Source organism: Phalaenopsis equestris, unplaced genomic scaffold, assembly GCF_001263595.1.
Source record: "Phalaenopsis equestris unplaced genomic scaffold, ASM126359v1 Scaffold000552, whole genome shotgun sequence".
Classification (NCBI taxonomy): domain Eukaryota; kingdom Viridiplantae; phylum Streptophyta; class Magnoliopsida; order Asparagales; family Orchidaceae; genus Phalaenopsis; species Phalaenopsis equestris.
Window position 1 is genome coordinate 2,617,023 of NW_018164992.1, and position 23,843 is coordinate 2,640,865.

Sequence of the window (23,843 nt, forward strand, 5' to 3'; positions counted from 1 at the left end):
ATAAAATATTTTATTTTTTTACCGTCGCATTAGTAAAAAAAAAAGTTGAGGAGGCTTTAAAAAAAAAGATTTTTTCATTTTCATATGTAACATTAATTTTTAATTTTTATGTATGATATCTTACATATATGTAGATACATGAAAAAATTGTGTCTCACTTTTACCAAAAAAAAAAAAAAAAATCGTGTAATAAAAAGTTAAATGTGGTAATAACAACTTCAATCCTTTAAATGTTAATATAAACACTATTAATTATAAGTAAATTTTGATTTAATATAAAATTTTTGTGTGATAAATGTAAAAAGTAAATTTAAATGTTAGATATGTAAATATAGTGGTATGTGACAAGTGTCAAAAATGCTTTAAATGTATTTCCATGAGCTTTGAAAGGACTGCAAAATTATTTCTCAAGAAAAATTAAAAAGAAAAGAAAAACGGTTCACACTTAAATTTACCATCATGATCGTTCATTATGGATCGGACGGTCATAACAGCAAACTTCGAAGCGTATGGTTTCAGGACTTATTGTTCTCCGCTTGAGCCCCGAAATTTACATCTCTGCGTAAACTGGAATGTGAAGGGTGATGGTTGTTCTCTCGAACCTTCGTCACCATTCTTCTGGAGGATCTCGCTGTGTTCCGAACGGCCCAATTCCAAACCCTAGATGCTCCTTCTCAGCAATCCCCCCAAACTGTTGATGCGAACAACTTCAATCCAATGATTCACAAGCAGCAAAACCTAGCCTCCGGCTTTCATGATTCACCGCAACCCCCAACGCTCGAATCGCTGGTAGAGTACCCCGCCCCACCACCCTCTGTTGAAACCCACCTAGCTCCTTCTGTAAGCAAGGACGACAAGCAGGACACGAGAAGTCAGGCGCCATGGCTGGACGGACTTGAGAAGCCTCTGGTATCGGACACTAGCATTCTGAAGACCCACAGTGGAACCGATAGAGATTGCTCGGGAGGGGAGGAGGAGACGAGTAGCCGCAGTCGCCGGCGAAGCCGTTGGGATACTGATTCTTTGGAACAGAACGGGAGTGATGGCACGGGGACTGGAAGGAAGAGGAAGTCCCGGTGGGCCGAGGATGCACCCCTGCCTGTGGTCCAGCTCCCGGATTTCATGAAGGATTTCACTGCGGACCTTGATCCCGAGGTACAATCGCTGAACTTTAGATTACTTGAGATCAATCGCAAGCTCCAGTCAGGGATTTTCCTAGATGATAGGCCTGAAGGTGCTAGGTCACCTTCTCCAGAACCAATCTATGACAACATGGGTATCAGGATAAATACTAGAGAATATAGAGCAAGAGGAAAGCTGATGACAGAGAGACAGGATATCATCTCAAAGCTGATTCAGAAGAATCCGGCTTTCCGTCCTCCTGCAGACTATCGGCCTCCCAAGCTCCAGAAAAAGTTGTATATTCCCATGAAGGAGTATCCAGGTTATAATTTCATCGGGCTTATCATTGGCCCTAGGGGAAACACTCAGAAGAGAATGGAGAAGGAAACTGGTGCAAAGATTGTCATTCGAGGAAAGGGATCAGTGAAGGAAGGAAGGCTGCAGCAGAAGAGAGATTTGAAACATGATCCTGCGGAGAATGAGGATCTTCATGTATTGGTTGAAGCCGAAACCCAAGAGGCCCTCGATAAGGCGGCAGATATGGTCGAGAAGCTCCTACAGCCCGTTGATGAAGTTCTGAATGAACATAAGAGGCAGCAGCTTAGAGAACTTGCAGCTCTTAATGGGACGATTAGGGATGATGAGTTTTGTAGGCTGTGTGGTGAGCCAGGCCACAGGCAGTATGCTTGCCCAGCTCGCGGTTCAACTTTTAAGAGTGATGTTCTTTGCAAGATCTGTGGAGATGGAGGCCACCCAACCATTGATTGCCCGATGAAGGGGTCTGGGTCTGGAAACAAGATGGATGATGAGTACCTGAACTTCTTAGCTGAACTTGGTGGATCTGGACCTGAATCCTTAACAAAGCAAAGCATAACATTACCTATTCAAGCTTCAAATTCTGGAAACAATCCTCCCTGGATTAGTGGTAGTGTTGCTGGGAGTGCTGCAGCTAATGAGATCAAGAAGGATTATGATGAAACTAATTTGTATATTGGTTACCTGCCTCCTAACCTTGACGATCTTAGCTTGATTAGGCTGTTTGGCTCTTTTGGTGATATTGTTATGGCTAAGGTTATCAAGGATAAGATTACTGGACTTAGTAAAGGCTATGGTTTTGTGAAATATTCAGATGTGTCCATGGCTAACCAGGCAATATCCAGCATGCATGGATACCAACTGGAAGGGAGGACTATAGCTGTGAGAGTAGCTGGCAAGCCACCTCAGCCTGTCGTGCCTCCAGGTCCTCCCGCTCCACCTATAACTCCTACACCGTATGGAACAACTGGTGGTTATCCATTACATCAACCTTATATGGCTGGAACCATGGGGAATGCTCAGGCACTACCTCAAGGAAGTTTTGTTGGTGCTCCAGCTCCAGTGGGAACACCAGCTCCACCCCCTTACTCATCTTACCCCCCTCTGCCACCACCTGGTTCTAGCATGTATAATCTAGTGCCAGGCCAAACTATAGCTCCTTATGGAATGCAGTACCCCCCTCCGCCACCAATTTCTGCACCACCATCACCACCTGCACCTCCTGGTTCTACTGATGCAACTAACAATACTCCTTCTGGGTTACCAGCACAGAGTACCACTGCAGCCACTCCACCTTTGCCTGCTCCCATGTATGTTCCATATAGTTCTTCTAGCGCAGGAATGGTTTCACCTATTCCTCCGCCATATTCAACAACTTATGGTTACCAACCTTATTTTACCTCCGTGCCTACTTTACAAGCACCAACTTTTGATCCCACTCGGAGTGTAGCAAATGTCCCATGGGCCTCAAATCCAGCAGCTCCTCAATCTGATTTAAGTGTTTCGAATGCTCATTCGGCCATGGACGAACCAGCTTCTTCTCAACCTGAGGGTGTATCGAATTTACCCTGGACTTCAAATCCATCTTCTTCTCAGCCTGCTTCATCTGCAAATCAGTATAGCACAGTTAGTGATGCTGACACTGAGTATGAGAAGTTTGTTTCTGAGATGCATTGAAACCAATTTTTGGAGATTCTGTTGTTGTCCTGCAAGGTACAGACTTATGTTTTTATCTAGTTTATTATAATGTTGTATCAATGGCCTCCTATTATCTGTTCTTATCTGATTTGACCCATATTACTTTCTAATTTAAAATTAATAATGCTGGACTGAACTACTTATTTCCAAGCAGGTCACCTGATTTTTCCCTACTTGTATTATATTGTGCATTTCTGTTTGGGACCGAACTACTTAATTTTCTGGTCATTATTGTCTATTTTGGCAGGCTTGAGGTTTCTCTGAGCTAGAATGCGACATAAGTACTCTTAGCCTTGCTGTTCTGCAGTGTGGATAAAATGAGCTGATTATAATTGATGTTACTGATATATTTGATTTTCTAGTGCTTAACCATGCTGTTGATTGAATCACAGGACAATGGACCTGAATAAAATGCCTCATGGAGTCATCAATCTATGGATCAGATGATGTTCCCTTATTTATTGGCTATATTGTGAAACTATTTTAAGAAAACTGACATTTTTGTGTTTTTGTTGTTATTTTCTAGAACAAGTACATTGTTTTAGTTTCACACGGTTTTTTTTTCTAATACTAGTTTGACTTGTCTTTGTTTGGTCTCTACTTCTTGGTCTAAGCTTCAAATCTGGTTCTTATTGGCAAAATCAAACATGACGGTACTGGCCTTCTTGCTATGACGTGGGTAAGACTGTCTTGTTTCCAATTTGGTTTCGTGACACTAATATATTGGGAAATTTGCATACGTAGTGTACAATCTTATGTATTTACATGTCACACCTAAACTTTCATATTTATGTACATAGCACTTTGGTGCTTAAAACTATGCATAAAAAATGTATTTCACTTTTAAAAAGCAAAAATAGTGCTATTTTCAATGTGATATTAAAAGTTTGAGTGCTGCGTGTGTAAAGATGAATGTTTAGTTGTTTAATATGTAAATACATAAGAATTGTAAACTATGCATGTAAATGCCCCTAATTTATTTTCTTGGTTAGGCTACTAGTTCTTGTGGGTAACTTTCGTCCCAAGATTGTTTTCTACAGGTTTGGCGGTAAATGCTTAAACTGCTTATTGTTCCTTTACTTCGGAACAAAAAAAATCTTTTATTTCTCATTTCGTATGATAAGTTGTTTATTGTCTTCTTGATTCCTCCACCATCCCCTCTCACATATTTCCTTAAGTTATCTTTTGGTAGTTTAATTTTTCCTTATTTGTCCTATTTGCAAATGCATTCTTGTATAATTTCTTCTATTCTGCTGGTTTTTGCCCATAATTGCTGTTGTTATTTATTTATTTATATATTTATTTTTCTTAGTTAGCCATTTCTACAACAGCAACAGCAGTATCAACCTGATGGGGACTTCATAATGCAGTATCGTTGGTAAATCTATGATGTGGGGCTAGGATTTATTTACCGGGGGAAGTTTCCATGAATTTTGACTTGCTTAGAACTAGAGACACATTGAAAAATATTAGTCTCTCTCTCTCTCTCTCTCTCTCCAATTAGAGCTAGAGACATGTTGAAAAATATTAGTCTCCCTCTCTCTCTCCCTAATTCTAGAAACTCTCTTGTTTTCTTGATGGGACACTCATGAGTAGTTTTGAACTTGAAGAAGAGATCCTGTTTTCTTACTTTTCGTTGGATTTTTGATTTAGTTCAGACTTTTAGTCAAGTATTAATGTCCCGTTTTGAAGCTAGTATATTCTGCTATCAATGGATAAATTTTAAACCAAACCAACAACCAATATTTAGAGAGATTCAAGAAGGAAGACTTTAATCCCTCTCCAAAATGGGCGTGGTTTGCTTTGACCTTAGGAGCTGGTAAGTTGTAACTTGCATTTGTTTTTAGGGTCATTTTATAGCACCCAATTCTTATTTATTTACATATCTCACACCTAAACTTTGGTTTTTAAATACATAGCACTCAAATCTTTAACATCACATAAAAAATAGCACTTTTGCCCCTTTTTAAAATTGAATGCTTAGGTTTAAAGCACCATTATGTATTTAAATATGAAATTTTAGGTTTGAGATAGCAAATACAATATAATTTTGTGCTACATATGTAAATTTTACTTGTTTTTTTGGCTTTCTATGTCAGTGTATTACATTCTACTTCACAATATTTTAGAGTCAGCATCACCAGCAGTAGCTTAGTTTTTATTCCTTTGAAACTCTATTAGTTATACATAATTCATCCAGTTATTTATTGAGCTTTAGGAGGTAAATACTAATGAGTTCCCTTGCACTAATTATGTTGATCTCTTGATAAGTGTAATTGACCTTGTGATTTTTGCCATGAAGATTGGCAAGATCGAGATACAACATTGGGATACTATTCTTAGGGGGTGTTTGGTATGATACTTGTAACAAGATTTAAGCTAGATTTAACGTAAATCTAGCCAAACACCATAAATGGATTAGATAAATCCGCTCTCAAGTTAAACCCAACTTTTACTTGTTCCTTTTATTAAATCTGGATTTATTAAATTCACTTATTAGTTGGATTTAACGGTTTTAGTGTTGGAAAAAAAAATATTTCAAATAGATTTATGACTACACATCAAATGAATTTGACTGGATTAACCTTAATTTAGCCAAACATCAAATTTAAAAATATTTATATTTGATAAATCCAGATTTATTATATTTACTAAATTCTATTTAATTTAAATCCTACTTGTACCCAAACACCCCTTTATATTTACTTTAATGATCTGATTGCAGTATTGACAAATTTTCTCATGGTAGATGTTTTTTTCCCTAATATAAAATTTTAAAAATCATTTATTGTTTGAATTGTTTTTTGTGCCAATAGACGACATTTATTTAGGAACATATGCATACACACACCCCTTGCCAAATATTTCGGCTCTTTTCACGGTTTTTTTTTTTTTTTCTTAAGGTTCTTTTTAGGGTTACTGGAGAAGTATAAAAATGAAGGAAGATATACATACACAACACATATGTATTTACATATCTTACCTCTAGACTTCAATTTTTTACATGTATATACCACCCTTCTTATGCATGGCACGATGTATTTCATTCAAACAGGCCCTTTTTTGTCATACCGTAAGAGAAAACTACAGAGCTGCTCACCATTGTGCACAGATTGTGAAGGAGGTGGATTGTCCCATTCTTGGATTCTTTGCGGGGCATTTTGCTTGTTATTCGGGATTGTAAAAATAGTTTTTGTTTTTACTAATAGAGGGCACAAACCTCATGCATGCAACTTATTGAACGGGTTGTTGATCCTAACTTCGGGTTCGCCTAAAAAGTGAATTAAATTTATTATTAGACTATAGTCATGGATAGTTATACAAAAATTTATCTGCATGATATCAAGGCCTCTAGTGGAGATTATGATCTTGATTCATTTAATTTGTTCTTGGGGCTTTTGCTATAATTGTGCAATAGTTTTTTGAATTTGGTTAGCATAACAGATCTTAGATTGGCATTCAATATTTTAGTGCCTTGAAAACCTTAACCTCATGCTAACAAAGTAAAAATACTTATTCTTGCTATGTTATTTTTCAAGGCTTTAACAAAAGCTTTTTACAATGTTTTGAAGGAAAAATAAACTAGAGTCATGGCTAGCTATAAAAAAATTATTTGCATGCTATCAAGGCCTCTAGTGGAGATTATGATCTTGATTCATTTAATTTGTAATTGGGAGCTTTAGCTATAATGTTTCAATAGCTTGTTGAAGTTGTTTAGCATAACAGAACTTAGATTGGCATTGAATATTTTAGTGGCATGATACCTTAACCTTATGCTAACAAAATAAATAACTTTTTCTTGTTATGTTATGTTTGGAGGCTTTGACAGAAGATTTTTACCAATTTTTTAAAGAAAATTAAATTTTTTTAGGTTTGAGATTATACCGATTTGGGAGTTTTTTGTAGCATGAAGCTTTTGTATTAAGTTGGTTAAAATGATGTTGATTATATGCAAGGCTTTAACAAAGTTTATAGACTCTGGGGGCTTTAACAACATAAAGACTTACAAGTCTTAGCTATATAGTTTTGACAAAAATGTTTAATACATTTATTGTTAGCAATAAGAGAGTATTTCTTTTAATCATAAATTTAATTCAATTTCTAGCCTTGAGCTAATCTATCACCAAATTGCGGAATATAAGACACACTTTGTGGCTTGTAATACTGATTATTTGAAAATTTTGCAATTAGGTGAACGCCTCACAATGTGAATCACGTGTCAAGGCTTGCCACTTCTCTTATTTGGTGGGGCATTCTAAATTAGAATTAGGATTTTTCTTTAAAATAGCTGTGGATGTTGTTGAAGTCGGAACTATAAATATAGTCATTATTTTAAAATCTAAAATATTCATCGTAATTTTTATTTGATTAGATACGAGGAAGATGATTATGATTGAAGATTAAGAATTGAGAATGAGGCGGAGTAGAAAGAATTGTTAGGGATTTGTTTTGTTTTTTAAATCGATAGAGTGGATGGTATTATTTCCCTTCTCATACATGTGTAAAACATTATTGCCTCATAAAAGCTGTATCTCACTTTTGATTTAGTCAAACCACCTTGGCCTAATTAATGGCTGAGAGTTTTATCTTTAAATTAAAAGGTCTTAGGTTTAAGGCCTTGCACATGCAGTGTGCATGTGTTGGTGTGGACTGTGAGTGTGTATGGGTGTAGATAAAAAAGTGGTATTTTTATGTGATATTCAAGAGTTTAGCGGTATTTTTAGTTAATTTTCAACAAATTTACTTCATTGAAAAATATATATATATATATATATATAATCATCAGTTACCTAACTTTGGCTAAATAGTAATAATTTAATTAGCCTCTTAATTTCCATAATCAAGGGGTTAACCTTTTGGCTCTCATTGAGCTTGTTGTGTCATTAATCACTCAGGAATTGAATGTCAGTAAACTTTGGCTAAATATTATAGTTTGTTCCGGACGTTATTTTAACTATGGTTGCTTTGTTATTGTTTGTGTACATTCTAACCTTTTAGGGGCTGTTTCATAACGGATTTAGAGCGGGATTTAAGTTAAATCTTGTCAAACCGGGGTTCATGGAGAAGGCGAAAGCGCAGATTTAAAGCGGGATTTAAGCTAAATCTCGCCGGACTCTCATTTTGGACAAGATGTAGGCGCGAATTTTACAACTCCGGGGTTCATGGATTTCTGTCGTAAGTGCCGTTAATTCTAAATCCCACTTAATCAGTGGATTTATGGGATTTACTGAATTTTCAACGAGTGCGATTGAGATTGAGGTGGATTTATGAGGAACTTTCGAAACCGTTTTAATCGATTCGTGGGATTTAGAGGATTTTGGCTGTCGGGCAGCTTTTCATTCAGGATTTAGTAAATCTGGATTTACAGGATTTACTAAGTCCTAATAACTTAAAATAAATTAGAGCCCCTAAATTATTTACAATATTTTCTTATCCTGCAATATAGTCTTTGAATTCTTGTCTTATTTAAGTGTATTCCACACTTCGCTGTGAAAATACATGCATTCATTTAGTTTTTTTTATACTTTTTACTAAAGATGATATGGACTAAATCAAACATATAAATGCTGTTTACTATTTATAAATAGCAATGTTTGTGTAATTACATCCACATCACTTAGAAATATTATTATTTATAAAACTAGCATCTATGTTATTTTCTTAGAATTATTGAACCAATGCATTTCAAATACACATCACTTGTAATTTATTTTTTTCTTATTCACAATTTATTGTTAGTGTATTAAGATCCTACTGCAAATGTAATTTACTTTTATATATATATAAATATTACTTTGTTTTTTGCAGTTATTAAATCTTAGCAGATTTAATTTTGAAAAGTAAATTTTCTGAAAAAAGAAAATTATAAAATCATTAAAGAAGAAATAGTCAAATGAAATACTTTTTATGATTTGTTTTTTAAAGTATTATACTAATTATTTCGTGATCATTGGGCATGCCCATTCTTCCTTTTTCAAAGTACTATTTTAAAAGTATCTTTAATTGACATTACTATTACCCTTTTACAAGGCAAAACAAAAGAACTTGATTCAAAATATCTGGCATTATAGAAGTAGTAGATTAACATTAAACTAATAAATCTTGTGTATTTGTAATATTTTTTTATGTAAATAGATGCGCTTGGTATAAAAATAAAAATTAAAGTTTAGGCATTAGACATGTAAATACATATAAATTATGAGGTATCCATGTAAATGTCTCATTTTTTTAAAACAATTATCAGTAGTGTTATTTAGTATGATTCTGACCCTATGAAAAAATAATTGAAAAAAAATCAAAGAATTACTATGATAAAGCCTATTTCATCAAAAACCAGATAGCTTAAATCATAATGCAAAGATACAGCACAACATACTTGTAAAGACAAATTCATCAAAAACTAAGTACTAATAATTTTTCTTATCATACTCTATTTGCTCCTTTCTGAACCTCTCCTGAACATAAGAAATGTAGTTTGCAGCTCTGCAATCCACACTCTCCTGCTCTGCGCTTAAACTCCCACCTTCCTTCTTCCCCATGGCAGAGGCTTTTCCGATCGGAACAATTCCAATATTCGCTTCTGCAGCAAAGCCGAGAGAAGCCATGGAAGAGGAGGAAGGAGGCTTCATCACTTTGCTGCTGTATGCCATGGATGAAGGCTTTGTGGCTCTGTAGAAGAAGATTCCCAAGCTGGTGTTCATCCCTCTCCGTAGACGTTTGGCCTCCATCGTGCTTCAGTGTCTTAGGGCTAAAGTAGAACTCCTATTTATAACAAAATTATGCATCCATACTCACTGTACAGTATTTTTGTATATTGTTGTATAAATGTTATGTAACAATATTGTATTTAGAGTGCTCAAGCATAAAGACTCAGCACATAATATTCTCTCATATTTAATAAATGTATATAAAGTACCTAAATATTTTGTGAACTAATTTTATTGCTTACAGAGCTAGATTTAAGCCTGTCCATATATATGCAAGCTGAGTTTGAGTTAACTCGAAAGAATGAAATATTACGTGTGGATGGTTTATATATGCAGATGGGTGAACTCAGACTATATTTGGGGTTTATTCTAGGTGTTCCTAGGGTTAGGGTGTATACCCCTAATCCACACCTACGGATGACCGTACTTAATATACTCGTTCAAATTGGATTATTCTCATGATGGAGAATCAGAAGGACCAATAAAACATATATTTTATAAATTGATGAGAATATATAACATTCTTTTCTTAAAGTTAATCAAAGTCATGATTCTTCCTTAATAATTGCTTGTTAGTGGATGAGATTAATCTACTTGAACGAACGGATAAGATGAATGTTCTTTTCATATTCGAATAAAGAGGAGGCATTATCCTCATTCCTCATAGTATTATAAAGAATCACTCCTATCTTTCAAATCCCTTCTCAGCATGTCAATTTGGCCAGAATAATAATAATTTAATTGAAACTACTAGGATACATATGTTTCGATCGGGATCGTCCATCACATTGCAACATAGAAGATCATCGCCATGATGATCAGATATTATTCATCATATTTCACTTTGTTCTGAAGAATACAACAAAGAGAATATGTAATGAAAATTCTTTACTTGGTGGTTTATGATTCTATATGGATATGGCCAAGAAGATAGGTAAAAGTGGAGGAGATTTTTTTTAATTATAATTATTTTTATTTTTTTTTAATGGAACTTTTGATATGAAAAGTACTCTCACTTTGGCTAGAAAGGCTTAGGATTAATGGTGATTTTTTTAAAAAAATTAATCAAAGGTACTCTCACTTTGGCTAAAAATATAGGACTAATCATTTTCTTAAGATGCCACTTAATGATGTTTTGTATTAATTAGGGAAGTCTATTATATGAGAGAAGTTAAGCTTTAGAACTAGCTTAGGTTAAAATTTAGGAGAAGCGTTGTAAGGGCAACTATATTTACTGGAGATGATTAAACAAATGCTTAAATTCACGAAGATTTACATAGATAATACTTAATTCTTATGTATTTACATATCTAACACAAACTTTATTTCTATATGTATGTTACCTATCTATGCTTGGACACCTGTATTTTACCTTTTAAAAGATTAAAACAAATTATATTTTTTTATTTGATATGAAAATTTTTGGTAATATAAATAAAAAAAAAGTATATATGTATGTGCATGACACAGGCCCTCATCACATGCTGATTTAAACTCGTGCACATCGAATTCCTTAAAATTCGTGCATTAACAAATTTACATGCATACCATCACTCAAATCCTCTAAATTTTGATTTTTTTTTTACATTTATACTGCCAAAATCATTAATATTAAATAAAAGATATCACTATTTTAATTTTTAAGAACAAAAAAAAAGACATTTTCTCGAAATAGTTATGTTAAAATGTTAGAATTGAAATTTAGAAGTACATAAGACTGGAGTGGTTTGTACGCAAACTTCCTAAGACTGTGTAATTAAAATAAATTTCATTTATTAATTTTTTATGAATTTGCTTTATTTTTTCATTTATTTTTAAATTTAAACATACTTTTCAATTATTTTCTCCATATGCATTATTTAATCATACATAGGAATATGAACATTTACATACATGCTACACAATTCTCATATATTTTCATATCTAACAGCAAAATTTTCTTGTTCAGCTACAAAACACTCGAATCTTTAATATGACATCATAAATACCGTTATCATTTATGAAAGTAAAGTATTATAAATATAAATATTAAATTTTAGAAGTAAGAAAGGAACCCTAACTAAATACACATTATTCCAACTTTATTAAATACAAAGCCATCAAAATATTAAACTCACTAATTTTAATTAAGTTCAAACACCTTTAATCATCATGTGTAGTAACTTTTAAGAAGAATATGTGTATTCATCCAAAATTTGGTTACCTAAAACTCAAGTAATCCTTCATGCTTCCTCAAGTAAGGAGCCCTAAACTAAAAGTAAATGAAATCCCTCTTTATTGCCTCCATTAGTTCATAAATCCTTCCCTCACAATAAAAATTAAAAATTACATGATGCCCCACAATGCCTTTTTCTTTGTTATCACCATGACTCAAAAGCTATCTATTTTCTCTAACTTTTGACTCACACATTCTTTTTTCCTTCCTCTTTTCTCACTCTTCTTTCTTGCTCTCTAAGAATTGCATCCCTCTATTAATTAAAGGCCAACGAAGCATTAGAAGAGGGGTGTTCGTTCATCTCCTCTTCTCGCATATTCTACAAACATTGATATGTCGTCCTCGACGGATTGGGGCCCAGTGATTATCGCGACGATACTCTTCATCTTGTTATCTCCTGGTCTTCTGTTTCAATTGCCGGCGAGGGCGAGGGTGATCGAGTTAGGAAACATGGGGACGAGCGCAATTGCGATTCTCGTTCATAGTGTTCTCTTCTTTTGCATACTCACCATTCTTGTTATCGCTATTGGAATTCACATACATGCTGCTTGACCTCTCTATCTTTCTATAAAACTTTTTTTTTTATTATTTTCTATAATTCTTTTCCATCTTTGCTTAATGTGTTGATACAAATGTTAATCATGATTGTTGGGTTGCATTAAAAATAGTCTAATTTTTTTAACAATAGCATTTGGTTGAATGCCCCTCTGTTTTTAAATCTTCACATTTACATAAAGAAGCTCTTATGATTAGCTTTATTCATATTGTCAAAGCCAAGCACAAATCTTAAAGACAACTTATCTTAACTTGGACTTGCAAAAAAAAATCAAAATTTGATCCCTCAAACTTAATCGAAATGAAACTAACAAAATGTAATAATAATGAAACATAGATTTTAATTGATTAATCATGAATTCAGCTTATCTCAGAGCTAATTCGATAATTTTAAGCCCCTCCTAAACAGAATTCAATCAGGCTGCCATCACCAAATTATTTTTTCTTGCAAATTAACAACAAACAGATCATTTGATTAATTAATTGAACGAGTTCTGAACACTTTAATAGGTACTATTATACTAAAAGAACAAGTTCAAACAATAAATTGCTTGATTCATTTATGTTCATGAATAATATCATTTAAAGCTCGTGAATAAGCTCAATTATGTCTTGATGGTAGCTCATTCATGAAAAGTCTAGTTTAAACTCAACAAACTTTATTTGATTTGGCTCAGTCTGTTTTTCCCAATAAAGTATTTATACAAAGCTCAAGTAAGGCTTAGTGAAGCCTCGTTTGTTATGTCAAATAAGCTGCCCCTTAATAAGCACGATAAGACCCTATATAAACCGAGCTCAAACAAACTCTTAGCGAGGTCAAGCTAGAATAGGCACTTGCTCGACTCAGACTTTTTCTTTATGGGGCATTTACATAAATACCACTCAAGTCTTATGTACTTACATGTCTAACAACTAAAGTTTAATTTTTAGCTACATGCCACCACACCTATGCATGAAAATGTGTCTTTTTCACTATTTAAAAGTTAAAATGGTGGCATTTTTGTTCAGAAGCCTTGTTCAGAAGCCTAGAAGCAGGATAGTATAGATGGTATTTTTGTAATTCAAATAGAAAAAGCACCAACCTTTTCAGCTTCTCAAGCATAGTTCAGCCTGAAAATGTCATTCAGCACAGAGAAGCTACCTTGTGGCGTTGGGATCATCAGATGAAACATCTGTAGCAGAGAAAACGCAAATTATTTTCTGTAAAATAGTCAAATAGAAAATCAGAATATAACTTTAGGAGCATTTACATATATACCACCCCATTATTAAGTACTTACATATCAACAACTAAACTTTGCTATTTATTTATACCACCCAAATTTTTCATATCACATAAAAAATGAAGTTAGATATGTAACAAAATCGAAATTGAGAGGTATGTACGTGAATCTTCCATAACTTTTAAGGTTTGTCCATAGATGTATCAGTGTGTTGGGTTCATAAGGTGCTGAAAAATATAAGGTTAGTGTTACTCGATAAACAGAGGGAGAGATGGATAAGAGACAATCAGTAAATTTCACCATCATATTATCTCACTTGTTGTACACAACAATATATTATGTGTGACACCTACAGAATAATTTCCCCGATGATTCGGCCGACAGAGCGTGTGAAGCACCGGTTTCAGCTACGTGCGCCAAATAACACCAAAACGATGCCATCAATTTTTAAGAAAAAGGAAGATTTACAAAACGTACCGCACAATTCTTATGCATTTACATAATTAAACCTAAAGCTTGATGTGTACATTACATTTATAATACCTAACCTATGCATGAGAAGGTGTACTTCACATTTGAAAAGGAAATTACAGTGATATTATTGAAGCGATGATAAAAATTTGAATGTTATGCATGTAAATAACAGAGTGGGTGTTTGATATGTAAATCCGTCGGGGCAATTACATACGAATCATCCAAAACTTGCTATTTACAAATCTAACGCCCTCTTTCACCCATTTTTCAAATCCTCACTCAAATATCAAAATTGATGATAAAACCCCAACCCACTTTTTTTTTCATTTTTTATCAAATTTCCAATAGTTTGATCATGGCAAGCGTAAATACATCAGTTCGCTAGTTAAAAAAAAAATCACCTTGGTGGTTAATTTGTAAATATCAATGTTTCTGGTGGTCTGCATGTAGTTATCTCAAATATGTATGAATTATGTGGTATTTATGTAAATGCCCCTAAAAGCATGCAAATGGAAACATCGAAGAAGAAAACTTTACTGATCATGTAAAGAGTTCTTTTAAGGTTGCGAAACCATGGCCTTCGCTTCAGAAATCAAATGCAATGCTTAGACAAATGGTTGGTGGTTTGTTTGATGAATTTTACTCGCTTCAATTTGGGTAACAAACATTAAAATTGGCCGGTTAAAATCAAACTTAAATGAGATGTTACTAAAAGAAAAAAAGCAGCCAAATTTTGTGCACAAATGATACCGTCCTACCTAGTTGGGGTATTGGAATAAATATATTATTATGAAGAAGATTGATGGTTGATTACAATCCACAAAATCTCGTAGCTTTCTTCATGAAGTTGCATGGCAATATATGGTTCAATGATATACATAAAAAGCCCTCCAAATGACATGGAAACACTACGAAGAGGTCAAAATTGCAAATAATGACGGCCACACATAACAAAGCCAAAAAAACAAAATAAAAACCTGATGCACGACTATCCCATACAGTATTTTCGAAGAGCCCTTTATGAAATGAAGGAGATTTTCCTACTTCAAAGGGCTAAATGTGAACTTGAGGCTAAGTTCAACAAAGTGCTCAATACTGAAAGTGAGAATGAAATCATCATTTTTGCGAGTTTTGTGAGAGTATGAAATCGATATTGGAGTTTAACTACATATAACCAAATAATAAATTGAAGAAAACATAAATGTTACAAATTATATTAATTATATGAGAATAGAATCTTTTAGTCGTTCAATGCTTTTGTCAGAGAGAATAATGAAAAGAGGGTTAAGAAGAATAAGTAGTTGTCAAGTTGCATCAAAGATCTCTTGAAGTTAATGATTATATCATCAATAGCTGTCAAGTGAAAAGAGATTTATTCATTAAAATGATTTAATCAAAAACCAAAATATAATCCCCAATTATAAAAACTTTTCAAAAAAGAATTCATACCAAATCACAAATAATCTTAATATATTCAAATCAACTGTTGTTGTTGCGAGATCTAGATATATGAGTTGATGTGGTATATATATAAATCAAACAGGAGAACGATCGATGAAATGAAAAATAGAACGAGAAAAATCACTCCAGAAAAGAACAAGACAGAGGAACACACATATTTACGTGGTTCGGCAAATTGTTTATGTCCACAGAGTTGCAGAAGATTTTACTAATTGAAGAATTTATACCAGTCGATTACGTCGATTTACAAGAGGAATCACTCACTCTTTGTTGCTCTCTCTTTTCTTCTCTCTCTGTTCTTCTCTCTCTATACCGAGATACACCGAAGAAAACTCTACACCAAGATACACCGAAGAAGACAAACTTACAAGAGAAATAAACTCAATTTCTCTTCTGCCACAAGCCACCAATAAGAAGCCTAGGGAGAACAATCTTCTTCTTCTTATTTCTTCTTCCTTTTGCCGCAAAAAACTGCTCCTCATTGCACTTCTCTTCCTCTGCCCCGAGGAAACCTTCCTCTATCTCGAGAGGAAACCTTCCCGAGGAAACCTTCCTCTATCTCGAGGAAACTGAAGAAGAACTCAAAGCGTGACTACAAAACCCAAGGAGAGCCATTCGAAGCTTTTATCTTGAACAGGAGGGAGCGAAGATATGCTTCACTTCACAAAAGAGGAAGACATGAGTGGTTATTTGTGAAGAGGTGCGACTCTCCAAAGCAAAGTAACCACCCAAACATAGTGGACTAGGCTGCACCGTTTCTAATATCAACATCTTCTGATTAACACAATCAGTTAATCAATCCAACAACAACATCGTTCAGAACAACTATAACTCAAATCCATGATCAGATCAAGAAATGGATAATTCCAAACCTGACTGAACTTGAGCGGATGGTGTTCGCCGGCGAGCTAGATAGATCCATTGACGAAGGTGATCACTCCGTCGGTGGGTCCAATTGTCTGGCAATAAATGTTGGAGATGTTGTGTTGGCATTGCTGGAATAGAAGTCCGACAGTTTAGTGGTGATTCCGACGACGCCATGAATCTACACCCATTCGAAGATATAATCGAGTTCTCCTGATAAAGACCAGCGAGCCCAGTGCGACAGTAGTGCTCATCGAAAACCCTAGCAGCTGCGTTGGCAGCCATCGCCGATCGAAAGTGGAAGCTGAAACACTATTGGACTCCGGATGCATAATGGAGGCATGACCTAATAATTTTTTTCACCGAAGGGCTGGCATAATATCGAATATAATTTTAAATATGAAAAAAAAAATTATGTATCTTTTTGGGATATTTGATTATTTAATATTACATGATTTTTTAAAAAAATTAATTGTTAGTTTTTTTGGACAAATGGAACCAATTTAAATATTGTTATGAATTTATCTGAAGAAATAAAATGTTATATCTTTTCTTTTGTTTTCTTTTTTCTTATTTAAAAGTTCATGACAATAAAATAATTAAAAAAAGGAAGATTTACATACATGCCATTTCATACTTATGTATTCATATATCTAACATGTAAACATATACGATATTGTACCCATATATGAACATTTGTATTCCATTTTTTTAGAAATTAAAATAATAATATTTTTGATGTGATATGAAAGATTTTAACGGTATAAATATAAAAAAGTTAAATTTATATGTTATATATGTAATTAGAAAAGAATTAAGTGGTGTTATTGTTAAATGTCCTATGACACTTAACAATAACATCACTCAATTATTTACTAATTAGGTATATAACATTTAAATTTAACTTTTTAATATATATATATATATATAAAGAAACAAAAAGGGCTACAATTTTTAATTTGCTTGAATATTTTTAAACCTCATGGACCCAACATTAATTATAGTATCTTTGCTTAGGAAAGAAAATAAGTACTAATTATAAGTTTTCAGGTGGCGTTGGGCCCACTTGATAGTTATATGCCACTCCCCACATATTATTATTATTATTATTATTATTATGTGACTCTTGGCAAGGAATATACTTCAACTCTAATTTGATTTTTGATTCCATAAAAGTAACTGAGGATTAACTTTAAGAATCAATGTGTTTAAGCACCACACAATATCAAATTAATCAGGCACCACATTTTACTAACCATAGATGTAATTAAATTTACCATGAGTGCCATTTTGCATATGGCCATAAAAATTGCACATTCAACAAGATCCAAACAAAAAAGTTAAAAAAAAAAAGGTCTCTGAATACAATTCCTGATAATAAGCCTTTGCTGAGGGGTGTAAATGGAAAATGCAACTCTAATTTCACCTCAAACGTTCTTAACTTATTTTGCCAAAAAACAATAAAAAAAAAACAAAAAAAGAAAGATTAAGCCAACAATTTCAAGCTCCTAATTGGAAGAACAGAAAGAATATAGCAGATAGTGCAGTCACGAGAAAAACAGTAGAACTCAGTTTCATGGCAGCTTCTGAAGGAGATTCAGTATTTGCAGATGTAGCGGTTGAGGAGTTTGCTGCAACAAAAAGTGTGAGAAAGCTTTCAGCTGATGAAAATTTTAAATTAGTAGACAAAAACTTCTTTACAGATTTTACCATAAGAAGCATTGGTGAAGATCGCAATGTCCGGTGAATTGGGAGGTAAATTCAGAAGCTCTGTAACAGTAAATTATGTAATAATTAGAAACCTTTTACAATGTTTCACAATGTCTACATATTCACATATCTAACACCTAGACTCTCGTCAAAGTTTTAACTTTTAAAAAGTGAAATACACCTTTTCATGATTAGGTAAGGCAGTATATATATATGTAAAAACTTGAAGCTTTGGTGTTAGATATGTAAAGACATAGGATTTAAGTGGTATTTAAGTAAATCATCCAAAGAATAAACAGTTAAGGATTGGAGTCAAAGTTTCTTAGCATTAAAAGATATTAATATGATAAAAAAGTAGATCTATCTCTGAGTTCAAAAACTAAAACATATTAATCTATTATGCATTTTGTTGTTCTTCTCCACCTTCCTAATTTCTAGAGTTATCAGCATCCTCAAATTACTGTTTATCCTTTCCAATCTGAATGTTTCTCTTCTTTGAACTAGGACGAAAACTCAAGGCGAAAAAATGAGAACACATGTCCGAGTTCTTGATCTAATTCCAAAGGCCTATATTGATTAGTCTTGATTCAGAGTAATGTTAACTCGAGAGTAATTCATTTAACTCACTATAATACGAGAAAATATTACGTGTGATTATCTGCAAACAGAAGCGAACAACTTCTGAGGACACTCACACATAATATTTTGCCAATAAATTCAAAATCGTTATGACATTATAACTAAAGCTAATGATCAAATCTTCAAGCTGGACTCAATTAAAAAAAGGAGCATTTAGATACAGACCACTCAATTCCTATGTATTAACATATATAATATATATACTTTAATTTTTATATTCATATCAACCAAATATTTTACATCACATAAAAAAAAATCATCATTTTAACTTTTCAAAAGTGAAAAACACCTTTATGCATTGGTTAGACGGTATGCATTAAAAACCGAGGAATAACAAAAGAGAAAGATAAAATAAAGGGAATAAAGTTTTGCAAAATAAAATCAAAATTTTCAAGGTATAAAGCCATCTCTCATCAGTCAGCTTGAGCTCAATTCGATAAGCTGCCCAAGAACTAGATGGACGAGCTAACAATTCGAGCTCAAGCCAACCATGATCCCTGACTCGACTCGTTAGCTTATGAGCTGGTTCTTTTACAACAATAGTAATACATAATAATCAAGATATATTACATTTTCAGATTTTATCTTATAAGATTATAAAAAATATTTAAATAAATATTTTTTTATTGTATATTATGTGATTTTTTATTATTTATCTTTTATTTAATTATTTTATTTATCATCTTATTATAAAACTAGCATAAATTAATATCATTTTCTCTTTTTAATAATAAATAAATTGGCGTAGATTTAGGATTTATTTGGGGCAGCTTTGAAGAAGAAAAAAAAAAAAACAGTTTTCTATAATAAAAATTTTTAAAAAACAACATTAAAGGAGTTCCTCTTAAACTGGAACAAGAACTCAAACTCAAACTCAAACTCAAAGTCGAAAAAATTAAAAAGATAACTTTTGTTAATCTATGCATCCAAAGTAATAAGATAAGCTTACTAGGGCAATAGCTGACGCTGGCGTTAGCAAGAGCACAAGCCCTAGGAAGAGTAAGAAGACGATCCAGCCGGAGATGAAAAGCTGAAAACCCGCCACCACCGGCGTGAGCCTGTCGAATAACAAGACAAAGGCAAGCCGGATCCTCACCCCTCATCTCCGTCACCGATCCGCAGCACTTCCCTGTCGGCGCCGCCTCCTGTCCGCTCGCATATCCCAAACAATCCGTCAGCTTCGAAGCCTCCGTTGCGCAGTTCTGGTCGATTGATGGTGCGTCGCTCGCTCTCGCGGCGGCGAAGAAGAGTAGGAGAAGGAGGAGGAGGGAGAAGAGGGGGATGCGAAAGGGAGCCATGGGGTTGGGTTCTAGTGTGCTCACAAGTTGTTTGTGGTAATGCCTAGCAGAGATATTAGTAGAGAGAAGCATTGAATGGGGGTGGATGGGAGTTGCGTTGCGGAGTATTAATGCGGCTGATAAGGTGGTGGACAGTGGCGGATTTAGTTCAAGTTGGACGGCCGTCGGTATTTATATTATTATTATTATTATTATTATATATATATATATACACACACATGCATTATTTATTTAACTGAATTTAACGTTTTTAGATTTATCATTAATTAATTTTTGTTTATTTTACATCAAGAATGAGCCAACATAGATCCTAAGGAGATTCAGTGATCCCTAATGAAATAAGTACAAATAAGGAGGACTCACCGAAAAGAGAGTAATACGATCACTTATCTAAGCAAATGACAAAAATAATCAAATCAGAAGAAGAACAAAAAGAATATCAATCTCTAAGCTGATTGTACTTGAGCAATAAAGATAATCAAATAATCACAGACCTACTTCTCGATAAATTTGACCTGAGTAAAGAATCTAGTTTCTTCACATCACCAGTCGTCCCACATACGCATCCCGAGATTCCTCATTAAAGCCAAGAATTAGCGATATAATCAAATCATCACAGACATATCTAGGTGCGGTGTGAAAACGATGCTTTTAGCGTTTTCAAAACACAGTTTACCCAAACAGACCCAGTGTGTTTTCAAAACGTCACCGCACCAAATAAGCTGCCCCAAATGGACTATAAGATGTTCACTTATCTAAGCAAATGACAAAAAATAATCAAATCAAGAGAAGAACAAAAAGAATAATCAATCTCTAAGCTGATTGGACTTAAGCAATAAAGATAATCAAATTATCACATACCTACTTCTCGATAAATTCGACCTGAGTAAAGAATCCAGTTTCTTCACATCACCAGTCGTCCCACAAACACCTCCTGAGATTCCTCATTAAAGCCAATAATTAACAATACAATAAAGCCTCACAGTCAGTTTGAATGATCTCCAAGGCAAAGAGTGAGTTATCTATCAGGTTGCAGCAATTTATTATCTGTTTGATAGCCTAATTTTGTTTCATCTGATAGACCTTTCTCATCTAAGGATTCAGGGTTGATAGTCAAACTAGATCAACTGATCGTCAAAGTCTAGCCGATTGAATCAGTTTTGCTGACTTGGACCAGCCGATCGGCTAACAACGACTCGGCCTAGTCGATCGAGCCCTAAGGCAGCTGAACAATAAACTCATACATGTAAAATATCTAGAACAATATGCATAGCTCGCATTAAAACTAGCTTAGAAGTATAATATCACATATTGTATCTTCTCACTTATAAATATGTTAATCATTTTATGAGAAATGACTAATAAACAATAAATTTTACTATTTATTATGATTGCATTATTTCTCTCATTTCTTAGGCTCTAACTCTTGAGGTGTGATTCATGGACAAATCAAGATTCAATAGCATGCATGACATGGATCCCACATTATGATATTTGACATATTATTATATATGAGCCACCAAGTTCAAACTTTTTGTCTGGCTAAGAGGCAGTGCAATATATTTATATCATGATGAGTTGTCTAATAGTTATTTTTACACAAATCTATGATAGATATAAATCAAATTCAAAATTTTAAGAATAATTCATTAGGACTTAATACTTACCAGCAGTTATCCCGTAGTAGTAGTGTGATGCCAATGCTTTTTAGGTTCCAATTTCAAATAGTAAGAATTAAATGGAATTCAATTCAATGTAGGAGACACAATTAATGCAACTTTTAATCCTTACGTGAGCATTCTACCTTATTTTTGAAAAGAAATCCGGATGAGAATGCAAATAGAGATTTTGCATTTCCATGCGCCGTGTGGTTGGATGTGAAATGGGAAAATTACATCTAGAATGCATGGATTAACAAAAAATGGTGTTTGATTTTAAAATTTTGGAATGATGTTTAATGCTAGTGGATTTCAAACTCATTCTGAATTTCAATTGTGTTGTATTTCAGACTTATTATATTTGATTAATTGCCAAAATTTTTCGTAGAAATTGTTGTCACAACTGTAGGGCTCCATCCCCTGCTTACTTGCACCACACCTGATCTCCTACATCCTAGAGGTTATTGCATACTGATAATGCATGTACGGATTTGGGTATGCTTAGGATGTATTTAGAGTGTAATTAGGGGAGTACATTATAAATACACTCAATCTGATTTTGTCTTAACACGCTCTAAATACGTCCATATGATTTATATGTAATAATTTTTCTCACCTAGCAGTCAATATTGCTTCCAAATTACATACTAAATTTTCTTTTACCTAAAAACAGCTTAAAAAATTTATAGCTCTTAAATATTTTAAATTGTGATATAAAATTAGAGAACATTTGTTGCTTCCAATGTTGGCAAATGTTGGCAAGAGAGGTGCTCTAAATAAGAGGGTCATGTAATTTTCTTGGGGCATGTACAAAGATACCACTCAATTCTTATGTATTTACATAGTTAACACAAAAAATATGTTTTTTTTTATATTTATACCACTCAAATCGTTCATATCACATCAAAAATACCGTTATTTAACATTTAAAAAGTGAAAGACACATTTTCATGCATAAATAGGATTGCATATATATGTTAACAATGAAATTTAGGTTTTAGATATATAATTGTGTAAGCACGTAAATCTAATTACTCGTTTCATCGAAAATTAAATAATGTGAATCAACATATTGTGGATTTTATGCCATTTTTTGTATGGTTTGCATTGCCAATGATAATATTATATCCTTTTACAAGTGTTTATAGGGTTTATAAAGCTCTAGAACGTCTTAACATCCAAAAGAAACTCAGCTCCAATCATATAAAATGGGATTACTTTAAGTAGGATATGCACCCGACAAAGACAATTAGTGTGTAAAAGTCACCAATTTTAATAATGTCAATCATCTATAGTTTTCATAATTTTTTTTTTATATATAAAATTTTGATGTGCCGAAACTTAATTATGACCATCATGTATGAGAGGGCTATGCCTTCAGGATATTCAACATTATAGTTTAGATTTTTTATTAGAAGATTTTTTGAATAATTTTTTTATATCTTTCACAGAAAAATTATATACATATATAAATATATATATTCACGACAGTAAAGTCGTAGATTATCTTCTTAGCGTAGCACAAAGATTTAAACACACTTAGAAAAAAAATAAACTAATAATGATACCATAAATTTTTATGTGAAAAACCTGAAAAGAAAAAAATCGTATGGTCTTACCCAGCTGAAAAGTTCTACTAAAAAAAGATGATTACAGTTGTCACCACTTGTCTCATAAACAAGAAATGATTGATGGATTTCCCAAGTTACAACATCGACTAGCAACGACCAATAGTAATTAACGACACCTAGTTAGTGGTAGTCGACGGTGGTTGGTGGTGATCGACGGCGGTCGACGGTATTCTACAAACATTGGTGGTTGGTGATGATGGTCTGTAGTGGTCAACAACAGTCGATGGTGGTTAACAACGGTTGTTGGTTGACTGGCTGCAACCACTTGTCTCA

The 23,843-nt window shown here is 33.6% G+C and overlaps 3 protein-coding genes across 6 annotated transcripts; 2 read left to right on the plus strand and 1 right to left on the minus strand.

Moving 5' to 3' along the window:
* Positions 1–546: 546 nt before the first annotated feature.
* LOC110029128 (branchpoint-bridging protein-like) lies at positions 547–9,751 on the plus strand. 4 transcript variants are annotated; one of them, XM_020731259.1, is made up of 2 exons: positions 547–3,150; positions 9,680–9,751. In XM_020731259.1, the coding sequence occupies exon 1, from the start codon at positions 718–720 to the stop codon at positions 3,112–3,114; it is 2,397 nt and encodes a 798-aa protein (XP_020586918.1). In that variant the 5' UTR covers positions 547–717; the 3' UTR covers positions 3,115–3,150; positions 9,680–9,751. The 4 variants fall into 4 exon arrangements, with proteins under 4 accessions (XP_020586918.1, XP_020586917.1, XP_020586915.1 ...); XM_020731258.1 differs by lacking the exon at positions 9,680–9,751 and adding an exon at positions 9,610–9,677; XM_020731256.1 differs by lacking the exon at positions 9,680–9,751 and adding an exon at positions 3,383–3,685.
* Positions 9,752–12,128: 2,377 nt separating this feature from the next.
* LOC110029129 lies at positions 12,129–12,642 on the plus strand. The gene has a single exon (XM_020731260.1). The coding sequence runs from the start codon at positions 12,391–12,393 to the stop codon at positions 12,607–12,609; it is 219 nt and encodes a 72-aa protein (XP_020586919.1). The 5' UTR covers positions 12,129–12,390; the 3' UTR covers positions 12,610–12,642.
* Positions 12,643–17,989: 5,347 nt separating this feature from the next.
* Positions 17,990–20,425, minus strand: LOC110029176 (non-specific lipid transfer protein GPI-anchored 1). Its single transcript, XM_020731347.1, has 3 exons — positions 19,933–20,425; positions 18,345–18,404; positions 17,990–18,265 (listed from the first exon to the last, which is right to left on the minus strand). The coding sequence occupies exons 1-3, from the start codon at positions 20,351–20,353 to the stop codon at positions 18,135–18,137; spliced, it is 612 nt and encodes a 203-aa protein (XP_020587006.1). The 5' UTR covers positions 20,354–20,425; the 3' UTR covers positions 17,990–18,134.
* Between the last annotated feature and the right edge of the window lie 3,418 nt (positions 20,426–23,843).

Bases quoted from the DNA above. Each gene is read 5' to 3' on its own strand.
- LOC110029129 (XM_020731260.1), top strand. From the start codon at position 12,391: ATGTCGTCCTCGACGGATTGGGGCCCAGTGATTATCGCGACGATACTC.
- LOC110029128 (XM_020731259.1), top strand. From the start codon at position 718: ATGATTCACAAGCAGCAAAACCTAGCCTCCGGCTTTCATGATTCACCG.
- LOC110029176 (XM_020731347.1), bottom strand. From the start codon at position 20,353: ATGCTTCTCTCTACTAATATCTCTGCTAGGCATTACCACAAACAACTT. The intron at 18,405-19,932 runs GTAAGCTTATCT...TTACTGTTACAG, and splicing joins CAGCGTCAGCTATTGCCCTA to AGCTTCTGAATTTACCTCCC. The intron at 18,266-18,344 runs GTAAAATCTGTA...TTTTTGTTGCAG, and splicing joins CTTCACCAATGCTTCTTATG to CAAACTCCTCAACCGCTACA.